Below are 13,500 nucleotides of genomic sequence, written 5' to 3'. Positions count from 1 at the left end.
ACTTTATTACCAAACAAAGTTTCAACACAAAATGTGTCTGTACTTATGATTTATTTTAGTTAAGGGATAACGTTGTGTTTGTGTCTTTCTTGTCCTCCTATCATTATGAGGATCGACTCTCAGACCGTACAAGTGAGGACCGTTTGAATAACGAGGACATGAGCCTTGATTTTATGAAACGTTCTTCTGCAGGCTTTGGTTTCTTTTTCTCACAAGTATGTCAAATTGAAATGTGTGTGGTTTATAAACATGCGAGAAATATTGATGTGGAAGCTACAAGATTGTCGATGTTCAGGCTACGAATGGACAAAATAGAAAAATGCAAGTTTGTAAAAAAAAAAAGTCACTTTATTGGAGTAGTCTTTTTTTTTTTTTTTTTTGGCTACCAAACTATGCCTTTCTTATACATTGTTTTACATAAGGCACAGACCTTTTACTCTACGTGGCTAACAGTACATATTCGGGTCAGTTTGGCCGTTCATTCCGTCGGGCCGAACTGAATCTTGATTCTGACGTTTGAACTGTAAAATACAGTCGGTTCGTTTGTCCGTTCTCACCTGGTGACGAAGATGAGAACACCTCGGCTGCACCGGCCGGGACAAACCAAAGATTTGAACCTTTACAAAAGGAAGTTGCAAAGGCACAGTAGGATTTCAGTTACAAACACACACACACAATCCTCAAAATACACCACAAACACACACATCTTCTACACACCTGAAGTTTAGCTCGTGCTCTTGCCGTTCCTCTTCTTCTTTTTCTTCAGCGCCTGCTTCTTGGAATCGGCGTCGGAGGAGGCAGCAGTTTTAGACGTGTTTTCAGAAGGTGGAGTCGACTCAGAGGATTTTGACGCCTCTACTGGTTCAGCCGGCTGCTGCTGGACCTTCTGGACCTCCACTGGTACTGCTGGTTTCACTTCAACTGTCGTTGACTCTGTTGGTGGATCAAGCTTTGCTCCCTCAGGTTCTGGTGTCGGTACTGGTTCAGCTGGCTGATGTTGGACCTTCTGGACCTCCACTGGTACCGCTGGTTTCACTTCGACCTTTACTGACTCTGTTAGGGGATCAACCTTTGCTCCCTCAGGTTCTGGTGTCGGTCCCGGTGCAGCAGGCAGCTGCTGGATCTCCTCCTTAACTTGTTGCAACTCTACAACCAGGACTGGTGTCTGAACCTTCAGATTCGATTCTGCCGGTGTCTCTTCGGGTGTTGGAGCTCCTGGTGTGGGCACCGTTTGGTTTTGAACCTCTTCAACCTTCAACTCTGGGTGATCCGATTTTACATCTTCCACCCGCTCAGGAGCTGAAACCTGATCCTTTTGGACCTCAGGTTTGGTTTTGAAGTTGTCAAACGCCGAAGCAACCAAGTCTTCCTCGAGGTCCGCCTCATTATCCTCCTTTTCGTCTTTGTCGGCCGGTGTGGAAAACAGGGAGGCAGCAAAGTCCTGCAGCTTGGCCTGCTCCTCCTTCAGACGGCTCATGCCCTCCGATAGAACCGGGTCCTGCTGCTGGAGCTCCTGGAGGTCCTGCAGGTCCTCGGGAGTCATCACGGCAGATTTGTTGGCACCCTCAGCGTCGGGTTTGTCTTCAGGTTCAGAGCAGCCGGAGAACTTTGAGTTCACGTTGGAGTTGGCGAGGCGGACGTCTTTGATCTTGTCGTACAGGACCGTCCTCTCGTCCTGAAGGGTGCGACACAACTTCTCCAGCTTCGCAATCTTCAGGACGAACGTATCGTACTCTCGGCATTTCTCGGCCCTCTAGAAGAAGACGGAGGAGACGAGGTGAAGACAATCAGCCGCAAAGGAAAGTGAGACGAGATGAGAAGGAGACTACAAAACACGAAAACTACGAATAATCAGATCATTGATGCTATTGTCCTCTAAACTCACTTTTCACTGGTCTACTTGCTTCAGAGGAACTGAAACCTGACAAGTCCGTCAACCTGACTGGGTCAACTTATCTGCAATAAGTTTTGGCTCAAATTTAATTGGGTATCTCTTTTTTGGAAAATGAATTTATGCACATCTGGTCAGGACAGATTTGTTTCGGGCGTGTGTTGAGTTTTGTTGAACAGTTTGGACTCTTTAAGACCTTAAAATCTCTGGAAACCAAAAGTATAAAGAATGTGCGGCCACAACAATCTTCAGTTTGAAATATCTGGTGTTTTACAAAATGTACTTACATTGTTTAAGTCATGCAGCGACGTCACGGTATAATTTCAAGACTTTCAAAACTCGCCGCCATCGTTAACAACATACCTCTTCCATCATATCATTCAGAGCCTTGTTGCAATTCTCGAACCTCGTCCTCCACAGCGTCGACTCTTTCTCCACCTTCTTCATCTTGTCGGACATCTGAAAACGGTGAATGAGTTTAAACCGACAGAGCTGTGCTGAAAGGTCCGTTTCAACGTCAACAAAGTCAGACGTGTTGGAAATACGTCCTAAGATCATGGAACCACTTTTTTCAGAAGCTTCAGAGGTCACCACCTACATTGTCCATCTCCTTCTTGAAGCGGACGTAGATTTCGTTGCTTTTGGACAGCGTTTCCTGAAACTCGTCGAACTTCTGAGCGTAGAGGGTCAGCTGTGGATGGACGGAGAGACGAGCAAGTCAGACATCAATCACTCATCAATTGAACTTTTTCCATATTTTTTTGAATATTTTAAAATGGAATCATCCCGGAAGCCCTGACTATATATGTACATATATATTTATTTATTTACTATAGCTCTGTTCAAATGGCCGTTGTATTAACCGTGTTCAGGAGAAAACTCCATACGAACGGCGCCCTCTTGTGGTGTTCATGACGTCAGAACTTTCGAGTTCACGATTTGCTCCGCGTTTGCTGACGTTTACAGAAATAGCGGACGCGACCGAAGCTCACTTTTGGTTGGATGTTAAGCTGACATGTTGTAAGTTTAGTCCCGTAGTTTGTCTTCATAACTTAAGTAATAAGTCGGAGCAAAATGTTTTCATGCCTTTGCATTTCGACAGTCTCCTCACGACTTGACCACTTCAGTGTCGATTGTACATCTTAAGCACAAGATCATGAGTTCCACTTGAAGGCAGCATATCAGCTACTTTTCCATGAGTGAAAAGATGCAGCGGTCTCCTTTTATGTTGGATTGCAATTAAAAGTTCTGCAGACTGTCAAATCCTGAATCCTGAACGAAGATCATGTTTTAAACCGAAACAATTCACACAAACATGCTACACTGACATTTTATTTGACCATAAAACACGACAGTAATACGAAATTTCTAAATAAATAAAGCACCAATCAAACAAACGAGCTAATTGGGCTAGCTAACAGATCAGATTTTAGCCTACTTTACCAACTTTTCGCTGTTTCTGGAATAAAAAATAAAAAAAATCTTAACTGTTTGTTCCCACATAAATAAAACTTAAATCATATTAGAGGGAAAAAAAAAAAGATAGAAAATGTGTCCTTCTTAAAGCGGAGAAGCTAAATGCTAACTAGCCTAGTCATGAGATAATGAACATCAGTGGGGATTTTTTTTTAATTTTTTTTTTTTAATTCCTGGCAGTCAGGAGACGTTTCAGGTCCCTCATTACATAAAATACATCAAATGATTAAATTATTTCTACATTTCCAGTCCTGTCGGAAACCACGTTTCCACTCGGACCCGACCGGTCGGTCAGTCGGTCGCTCGGTCAGTCGGGTCCGTGAATATTCACCTGTGCCTGCATGACAGTCGCCTGCTCTCTGAGTGTCTGAGCCTGCAGTTTCCACTCAGCGGCCTGAACCAGTAACTGGTTAGAAGAGAACAGACAGAGGCGCGTTACAGACGTGTCTTTACCTTCTTCTTCATGGTCAGCTCCTGCTCCTTCATAGCGAAGCATTTCTTTGTTTTGTCAATAGCCTCCCTAAGCAACTACGGTGACAGAGACAACACAGTCAATCTGCGTGACCTTCACACGAGATAACTCATGTCTCATCGAGCATAAAGCAAACGATAACATGGACATACACAATTGCTGCGTGCAGTTATGGATGTTAATACACTTTAAAATTAGAGCTGAAGTTTAGCTTTACTGTAGATGAACAATCAGGCAAACGTGTGAAATACAACGTAATAAATAAAGTATTAACAGTAGTGGAAGAAAACACTAATAAGATTTATGTCAAACAGAAATATATTGATAAATATGTGACACCACATAGAATTGAAGAAATGATAACCTTAATGATGAGTTGTGACTTTTTTATTGACCCCTGTCTGCAGCGCCCCCTGGTGTTTTTTTACGTGTGGAGGTTCATCCTTTTAATTATGTTTGGCATCAGCTCCAAAAAGATTATTTGTTGAGGAAAACAAAAAATCTGCTGTTTTGGAGAGATTTGACACTTAAGTACAAGTGTTGTTTACATGAGACGATGTTCATCGTTAAACAGGAACGTACAACAGGTCCAAAAGAGCGACTGCAGAGAAGGGTTCAATAAAACCTGCTGCATTAAAGCAGAGATCAGAAACAAACTGATCCAACAGCTACATTTTTTTTAATTTAAAAAAGTCCTTGAAATAAGGATATGATGACATCATAAACCGAATCATACAGCGTGAGCTCGCTGCCACTCACATATTCCTTCTCTCTCTTGTGTCGTTCTTCGGCTTCGGTCAGCAGAGCGTTCGACTGCTGCAGTTTGGCTTCGGTCAGTTTGTGCTGCAGGTCGCGGTGCTTGTTGATCTTCTCCAAACCCTGCAGGAGGAGGAGGTGGAAAAGGAGGATGAGGAGGAGGAGGAGGAGGAGGAGGAGGAAGAGAAAGAGAAAGAGGAAGAGGAGCATCCATTGTTAGCAGAGACGATCTCAAACGGTTGCATCCACATGCAGACTGAACACGTTGACCTTTGACCTCACCTCCTCCCTGCGCTCACACTGGGACATGAGGCCCTCCAGCTTGTCGGTCAGGTTGGAGTTTTCGAGGCACAGCTTGTCGTTGCGGGTGCTGTGCTGCTCGATCTGAGTCTGGATCTCCGTCAGCATTTCCTGGAAGTGGGAGGTGATCTGGGTCCTCTTCTCCTCGTCCTCCGTGCAGCGCCGCAGCGTCTCCTCCTGGTGCAAGAAAACAAAAAAGGGGTTTGAGTGTTGTGGTCCCGCGTGGTGTCGTGACCCCGACCCCGACCCAAACGCCGACCCTCACGTACCCTCAGCACGTTGTAGTGCGACTGCAGATCTCTGCACAGAGTCTCCAGTTTGCTACGAGCTGCGACGCTGCCGCGACGCTGCTCCATCAGGATGGAGATCCTCTGCTCATCGCAGCGCTGCGAAGCTGCCTGGAAAAAAAAACACACACATGGAGGAGGTCAAGCTTGTTTATGCAACTGTTGTTTCAATTTAAAAGTTGAAAAAGAGACGGGATGTGTCTGTGTAAAAATTCCAGAAAGAAAACACTAAACGTAATCCAGTCTCACGGTAAAGCGTGAAATAGACACGTTTTGGGCTGTCAAGGCGTGAAAGTTACACATTTTGAAAGTGTGAAATTTTCACGTAAATGTCATGTGACCAAGGTCCGACAAAAGAGGCAACAAAAGACATTTGTCGACGGTATTCATAGGAAGAAGAAGTGGCTGGGTGGCGTTAGTCAGATGAGGTTTGAATCCAGGAGATGAAAATGCCTTTGTAGAGTAGTTTTTTGTGTTTTAGCAATTACTATCATTTCCCTGTAAACCACATGACTCTACGCATGCATTAGGCTTCATTTTTGCCCGCTACAAGAAAACGTGAAACTTTCACGCCTTAGACAGAGCAAAGCGTGTCTATTCCACGTTTTTCTGTGTAAATGTCTGATGGAGAGTTTCTCACCAGCTCGGTGTACTTCCTGACCAGATCCTTCAGTTTTTCCTCCGGAGAAGAAAGCTTGTTCAGACTCTGCATGATGGAAGACACCTCTGTGGAGAGGAAGAAGCATTTATTACTTTTTAGAGACTTTTTTTCCAAGAAAGACCTAAAATGGCATTATGGGAAATGTGGGATCGGATGTTCATAGAAGTGAGATTAGTCTTTTCATTTCATCATTTCAGCTCATCAAACAGTCGTGGTTTGTTTTTGCAGATCAGTTTCTTTCGTCTCTCTTTCCATCATTTTCCTGTCGACACTTCATTGTCTCAAAAACAAAAAAAATAAATACAAAAATAACCAAGACTGAACTGCCATCCAGACAAAGTGAGAAACCGAGCTCATAAAATCACCACGAACTGGGACATGTGGTTGCAGGACTTAATGTGAAGTTGGTTCTGGTTGTCGGTGGGTGGGTTCTGGAACGGTTCTGGAGGATCTTTAACACTCACCTGTTTCCGTGGCAGCTGTGATGTCATCTTTTGCCTCCTGCATCATCAGTTCCATCTCGGCCTCCTCCACAATCTGTCACATCCAAAACATTAGAAAACTTTCTCTGATGTGCCGACAGCGTGCAGGTTCTGTAAACTCCCGTAAAACAGTTTGTGTAATTCACCTGTTTGTCCAGCAGGCAGGCCACGGATCCGTGGGTACGGATGATGTCCTCCAGCCGGCGGCTGAACTCCTCCATGTGGTTGAAGGAGGAGTTGCAGGCTGCAGCGTCGCCCTCGGAGCCGTCGGGGTCCGGAGACGAGGACTCCTCGTCCGGCTGGGGGGGAACCGACACCTCCGCTTTCACCGACGTCTCCATCCTCAGTGCTCTGATGGACGGACAGTCAGCGTGAAGCATTACTGCAACTGGTGCCACACATCAATCACAATTTCAGGCGTCTGTCAGTGTCTGAGATGTAGATATTCCACCTTCACACCTCGTACTCTTATGTATTTGAAATTATGTATTTTAAAATGCTCCAAAACTGCATGTTTAAAAAAATATAAATATTACTTCGACCCATCACTTAAACCTCTTTAAGTTGGTTGCTTTATTCTCAAAAGAAGGCATGCTGAGAAAAGAAGAAGGAGAAGAAGAAGAAGAAGAAGAAGAAGAAGAAGAAGAAGAAGAAGAAGAAGAAGAAGAAGAAGAAGAAGAAGAAGAAGAAGAAGAAGAAGAAGAATGCTGGGAAATGCTAAGAGTGAAATGTTTAGCGTTGAGTGAACAAATACTTTTTTAAGTACTCTTTTAATGAAAGTAAATAATGTTAATAATAATAATAATCATGTTAATGTTTTTGAGGACAAAAAAATTGTCCTCAAAAAGCTTCATAAAAACTTGGTTACAAAAACCTGTCAATTAAAGTCCCCATGAGGATAGTAAAACAAGTTAGTGTGGGTGTGTGTGAAGATATTCAGTGCATCTGTTTATCTTCACAGCTCCGTCGCAACATGACTGTCGAGTTAAAATTAGCCGTCGGAGGCATCCGACCACACTGTGTCACACACACACACACACACACACACACACACACACACACACACACACACACACACACACACACACACACACACACACCTGTTGTAGTCTCATCTATTCTGAGAGTGTCCAAATATGGTCAAGCGGCCTGTTACAGCCACACACACACACACACACACACACACACACACACACACACACACACACACACACACACACACACACACACACACACACACACACATACACACAATGCACACACAGTTTCACTGGAATCAGAGTTTATGTTTTGCTGCTTTGTCTGTTTACCTGCTTCATATTCTTCACCACCTGACTCCTCCCCTACTCTCAAAGCAAAGTTAGTCTCCACCCCCACACATATATACACATATATTGCGCAATCCATCCCTGCCCCTCCCCCGGAATTTTAATCAGATGACCAAAACAAAATATGAACGTATCATCCACATAGGTGTTGAAAACCTGAAACCTACCCAGGAGATGGTGGCCAAAATAATGGAAACACCACCTGAAAATAATCCAGAGCTTAAGTAACCAGAGAAACACGTAGCTGAAGGAATCAAAAAGCAAAAAGAAGATGTGAAAAGTTTCAGTTTTTATCAACTAAAACTTCATCTCGCTGATGTTTTGAATTTTAGATTTTTTTTAAAGAGATCTTTCTACATCTAAAAATACTCAGCGATAATCCTTCAAATGAATCCAGTTGACATGATGCCTTCAAAGTTCTTCTCTTCTATCTCTATGCTGTCCTTTTCTCTCTCTGCTCTCCTCTCACCCCAACCGGTCGAGGCAGATGGCCGCCCACCTCTGATCCTGGTTCTGTTAACAGATGTTCTCCACCTCTGATCCTGGTTCTGTTAACAGATGTTCTCCACCTCTGATCCTGGTTCTGTCAGAGGTTTCTTCCTATTAAAGGGAGTTTTTCTTCCCTCTGTTGGAGGTTTTTCTCCTTTAAAGAGGTTTTTTTTTCTCTCCTAGCTTATGTGGGAATTGTTGAATTGTTGGTTTCTCTGTATAATATTATAAAGTCTTGTTGTAAGGACTTTAATGTGTTAAGTGCAATGAAATAACCTATGTTGTGACTTGGCGCTGTATAAATAAAGTTGAGTTGAATTGAAAGTAAGAAACATGAGTTTTTGTGAGCAAAACGAAAAAATAAATTTGTGGTTCAAGTGAGTAAAAAAACACCTGATTTAACCAAAAGAGACGACAGACAAATTCATAACTGAAAACCTGAAAGTTAACCAACAGCAGAAAAGAGGCCAAAAAAATCTCAACCGTATTAAATGTGTTAAAGGCAGAAAAAAATCAACTAAAGCAGGTGGAAGTAAAAAGAGAACGTGGACGTATCACAGATCATTTACAGCCGACACACGGGCAGTGACGAAGCAATTAATGGTGGCGAGGCGGACATTATGGAACCTCTCCAAGTCTTCTTCCAGTGTTGTGCATTAAAGTTAAATCATTAAAGGAACCAGAGGAGCATTTAATTATCTGTAAACACCAACTAAAAACCTTTTAGTGCCCGAAACAGGAACAAATAGTTATTTTTTTTAATTTATTTTTTTCTAAACTAGTCATGAAATGAGCCGGCAGGAGTAAAGAAACAAAACAAAAAAACGTGAGTAAAAAAGAGATTTCTAAAGAGGTGGACAATAAATAAAAGTCTTACCGGGATCAGTGGAGTGAAGGAAGGAGGTGAAGAAGAGACAGCAACAGGCAGAGGAAGGATAGTAGGAGGAGGAGGAGGAGGAGGAGGAGGGTCCTTCTGACGGGACGAATGACAGCTGACCCCCAAAATAACCCGAGAGGCTCAGCTCAAGGCCTCACGAGTGGTTCAACATGAGTGGGAACGAAGGAGGGCGGGCCAGAGTGCCGATTGGTCACCGACAGATATCGAGAGGTCACCGGGAGCTGTTGGTTCTCTGAAGGATGTTGGTCCACATATTTAACCAGTTACCCAGTTCAACATGTCATGTGACTATTTCAATTACTTCATCATTGATTACGTAATGTTTTAAACTGATCAACAATGCAAAGAAATGCTTTTAGACTTGTTTTAGGACGAGTTTTAAGACTGATCATTCTGAGTTTACATCTAAATTTTGTTTTTTATCCCTGGTGTTTATTTTATATATCTGAATTTTATTTATTGATTCGTAAAATGTTGATTCATTGTTTCATTTAAAGTCCTTGATTTTATTTAACCTACATTATATTTGTAAACTTATTGTTCTGTTTGTATGCTTGTTTATTTGTTTGGTTCTTTGTTTTTTTAATGTGTGTATGTTGCTCTGATGTGAAACACTTGGGGCTGCAGGCTTGTATAAAAGGTGCTTTACAAATAAAGCTGAGTTGAGTTAATACATTTATGGTAAAACGGTGTAATATATGGTTGACCAGCGGGGGGCAGCAGTGAACCAGCAGGCTGCTGAAAGTCCTCAGAAACCCCTGTTGAAGCCCCGTGTGTGTGTGTGTGTGTGTGTGTGTACTCAGTCATTGTATCTTTGTGAGGACCAGTGTTATTTTTAGACCATCAAAGTGAGGACATTTTTTGTGGGTCAACACTTGGTTTGAGGGTCAGAGTTAGAGTTAGTTTAGAGTAAAGGTTGGGTATACACACACTTAGTTGTGATAGCTTGTTTGTGTGTACTTGTATTACTCACGTTGTGGGGACATACATCTGTTTACACAGCTGCATCGTGGGGACTTGATCCCATTTTGGGGACAAAAACAAACATGTCCCTACATGATAAATCATTCAAATTTGAGTGCGAAGACTCTGATGTTTGAGGAGAAACAAACACTCTGAGCTTTTCTGTTTGACACTCACTTAACACTAAAAAATTCACTCATTTACACACACACACACACACACACACACACACACACACACACACACACACACACACACACACACACACACACACACACACACACACACACACACACACAGAGTTAAACAAACTGACGGGCGTTCACCGTGTTCAGATGTAAAAGAGACGACCGTCAGACAGTCCTTCACCTTCCGTTCACACTTCCACCGCTCGTCTCATTCAGCTCTCTCTAACCAAATCAATCAAACGCACCATAAGAATATTCCTGATATCCAACCGACCACCTCGTCTCCTAGAAAATGATATTCTTGTAATACTTGGTAGAAATTGATTAAAGTTCATTACTTATGTAGAAAGTGTGAAGAAACATTTGCGATTTCACCATGATGGACCTGAAACTGGAGCAGAGAAACATCAGAGTTTAGGTCAAACTTTTGGGGAAACTGAACATGTCCAACCCGCCCGCTTACAGCCGAGTGTTCCTGAGCCCATGCAATGATTTCCACCACAGAATCAGGGCTGTTTTTAAAGCAGCGCCGCCTGAGGGACCGACAGCCATCCAAGATTAGTTTTCGGTCTTGTCCCTTGTGGCTGATTTTGGGTCATATTTTTGGGGAACAGAACATTTTTAAAACGCTGAGCAGGCGTGTTGTCATGTTGGAGAACCCTGTTGCCACGGCGTCACAGTTCAGGTGGTTTGTGTTTCTCTGGGTTTCAAAAGACGCAGCAACAGACGGGAAACTGAAACAAACTGACAAAGAAGAGCACACAGGCTAAAATACAACAGGGAGGGAAGGACAACGAGGGACAGGTGAGACTAATCAGGGGGCGGGGCCAAACAATCACACAAAGGACAGGAAGTGAAAACAAGACAAGACACAAGAGGTGAGTGATTTCAAAATCAAACAGGAAACACAAAACCCAGACTGACCTGAAGGTTATTTAAACAGATGGGGAAGCCCGGCCGGCGGGGCATCGAGGGATCGAGGGATCCTCAACCAGCAAATGTTTCAACGTTTCACTGTGAAGAGAAAACAGCTGCTTCCACTTCCTTGAAAAAAAAAAAGAAGCAGGTCTGGCTCGACTGTAGCGAAGTCTCTGGATTAAACCATCAGCAGCGCTGTGACAGGCGTCCTGCTCTGATCTCATCTCAAAGTAAAAGTCCCTCGGCGGCGTCCCGTCTGAGCCCTCTGTGATCTCGTTTCAAAATACAAAGTTCCCAGGAGTGAGCGGCGGTTAAACGGCTCCCCAAGGATCTGCTTTCTTTTTCTTTCTTTTTTTACAGTCAGAGTCTGCCGGCCGCTTGCTGTCAGCAAGTTTCCTTTTTTATTTTTGATCTTCTTCTGTCGTTCTTTTAACACTTATTTTTTATTTGTGTTTTAAATGATCTTTTCCTTGCAGTCTTTGGCTTATCCTTCATTTTTGTCTCACTTCCATCTTGTCTTTCCTTTCATCCTGTCTTCTTGCCGTCTGACTAACCTTTTTATCTCTCCCTCCTTCCCTTTTTCCTTTCACTTTCTTCTTTCTCTCTATTCTTCCTTCTTCCATCTTATTTTGTTCCTTCCTCTTTACAATTTTTTTCTCCTCTCCCTTCCCTCCTTTCTAACGTTCCTCCTTTGCACCTCAGTTTTCTCTGGGATGTAATCATCGGCTGTATGTAAAAACATTTGCAGCTTCCGGGTCTGAAAAGTGAAGCCCATGCAGAAGTGCCGTAAACTGCAGTACCACTGAGGGCCACCAGGGGCGGGCTCCATAAAACCTCTGTCTCCAGTAGACTCCCATTCAAAAAGCATCAACTTCTCTCCTGAAGTCAGGTTATCTGCAATTTCTGACACACAGCTGTGGAAGAGACCCCGCCTCCTCACATAGTTTACTGATCCACGGCAGGGCAGTGCCCAACCCTCTTTCATTTTCTCTTTTATCTGTTCAATAAATTCCTTTCAGAATTCACCATCTTTCACTTTGAGCATTAAAACTGAAGAAAAAACAAGTTTATTCTGACGTCTTCATGTGTTTGGAGTTTTTATGATTCATGAGCTGCAACACGCTTTCCAAACGTAGGAGATTACTATGAAACCTGATTAATAATGAGCTGGAAAATAAAGGATTTCCTGTCTCATCCTCTGAACCACATTCATTCTCCATTTATCTGCAGCTTTACGATTTTTTTTTGTACTATCTCTGCCTGTTTCTGTCTTTCCATCTCACATTCAATTTGTCCTTTTATTCTGTTTTTCCATTTTCATTCTCTCTCACCCCCCCACTATCACCCCTCTCCCCCTCCCCTCCCTGATTCGTCTGTCCCGCTCATTCTCACAAAGACTAATAAGAGGATCTGTTATCAGTGCAGTGTGTGTGTGTGTGTGTGTGTGTGTGTGTGTGTGTGTGTGTGTGTGTGTGTGTGTGTGTGTGTGTGTGTGTGTGTGAGAGTTGCGTACGTGAACGGGATCTAAAAGCAGAGCCGACGTGAGATTATGAAACGCAGCGCAGCAGAATGTGAAACGCCGTCAGAGCTGATTAAGATACAGACAGAAGCAATCTTAGAAAATGGTGCACTTTAAGAAATCTCATCATAAAAGAAAAACATATAATAATCACGTAAAAAGGTGCAGGTACATCCTCCACAGCTCCACGGCTGCAACTCCTCGCCACCAGCGAACGCTCCACACGCCACCGTGTCCTTGCAGAACCGAGTCTTCATCTTTGTATCAGGTTAATTGCTCGTCTTCATGTCCCTGATCAAAAAAAAAATCTCTCCATTAAAAGCTCCTCGTTGCCACGCAGGGTGATTTCATGCCAGCAGTCTGAATTTCTTGGACAGTCCGAAGGTTAAGTAATAATACGTCTCGGCTTTTCATAAATCTCCGCCGTGTTTTCTTTTCTTTTTTATGGTTGTCATTTACAGTTTTCTGGCTCTGAAGACCGATTCATGGTTTCTGTGTTGAATTCAAACCAGCAGCTGTCCGTGGTTTGCAATTCCACTGAGGGCCACTAGGGGCTGTCTCCAATAGACTTCCATTTAAAAAGCAGAAGCGGTACTTTGGGGGGGCGGGGCTTAGTGTCAGATTCACCCTTCGCTCCTCCATAGCTCGTCCAAATGTGGTCACTTATGGTTCAAAAATAGCAAGATGGCAAATGTCAGTTCATCAAGCGGTGGATGTCGGTCGGTTCCCGTTTGTTCACGATTGACATCGAGGCCGACGGATGCGGCTGACTTCCTGCTAGTTGAATGGGATTAAAATAAATAATCACTCGGCTCGTCTAGATTTTCCAAATGTTGCTGAACCGAATGGATAAAATTCTGATAATGAAAAAA

The 13,500-nt window shown here is 43.2% G+C and overlaps 1 protein-coding gene across 2 annotated transcripts; it reads right to left on the bottom strand.

Annotated features, from left to right (window-relative positions):
- Nucleotides 1–326: 326 nt before the first annotated feature.
- txlnba (taxilin beta a) lies at nucleotides 327–9,116 on the bottom strand. 2 transcript variants are annotated; one of them, XM_069723205.1, is made up of 12 exons: nucleotides 9,020–9,116; nucleotides 6,472–6,676; nucleotides 6,308–6,380; nucleotides 5,823–5,908; nucleotides 5,165–5,293; nucleotides 4,878–5,072; nucleotides 4,599–4,718; nucleotides 3,821–3,895; nucleotides 2,490–2,582; nucleotides 2,255–2,350; nucleotides 718–1,753; nucleotides 327–617 (listed from the first exon to the last, which is right to left on the bottom strand). In XM_069723205.1, exons 2-11 carry the CDS (start codon nucleotides 6,664–6,666, stop codon nucleotides 725–727), a joined length of 2,091 nt encoding a protein of 696 aa, XP_069579306.1. In that variant the 5' UTR covers nucleotides 6,667–6,676; nucleotides 9,020–9,116; the 3' UTR covers nucleotides 327–617; nucleotides 718–724. The 2 variants fall into 2 exon arrangements, with proteins under 2 accessions (XP_069579306.1, XP_069579305.1); XM_069723204.1 differs by lacking the exon at nucleotides 3,821–3,895 and adding an exon at nucleotides 3,699–3,773.
- Between the last annotated feature and the right edge of the window lie 4,384 nt (nucleotides 9,117–13,500).

The sequence above is a fragment of the Brachyistius frenatus genome, unplaced genomic scaffold (assembly GCF_029030835.1).
Source record: "Brachyistius frenatus isolate BFR_SWC_R1_liver_20210118 unplaced genomic scaffold, ASM2903083v1 Contig_320, whole genome shotgun sequence".
In the NCBI taxonomy this organism is placed as follows: Eukaryota; Metazoa; Chordata; class Actinopteri; family Embiotocidae; genus Brachyistius; species Brachyistius frenatus.
The sequence above is the reverse complement of the archived record's forward strand: the minus strand, read 5'-3'. Positions and strand labels throughout refer to the sequence as shown.

Excerpts from the sequence above, each read along its gene's own strand:
- txlnba (XM_069723205.1), bottom strand. The coding sequence starts at position 6,666 with ATGGAGACGTCGGTGAAAGCGGAGGTGTCGGTTCCCCCCCAGCCGGAC. Across the intron at positions 6,381-6,471 it reads CCTGCCTGCTGGACAAACAG|ATTGTGGAGGAGGCCGAGAT; the intron begins GTGAATTACACA and ends TGGATGTGACAG. Across the intron at positions 5,294-5,822 it reads TCAGGAAGTACACCGAGCTG|GCAGCTTCGCAGCGCTGCGA; the intron begins GTGAGAAACTCT and ends TTTTTTTTCCAG.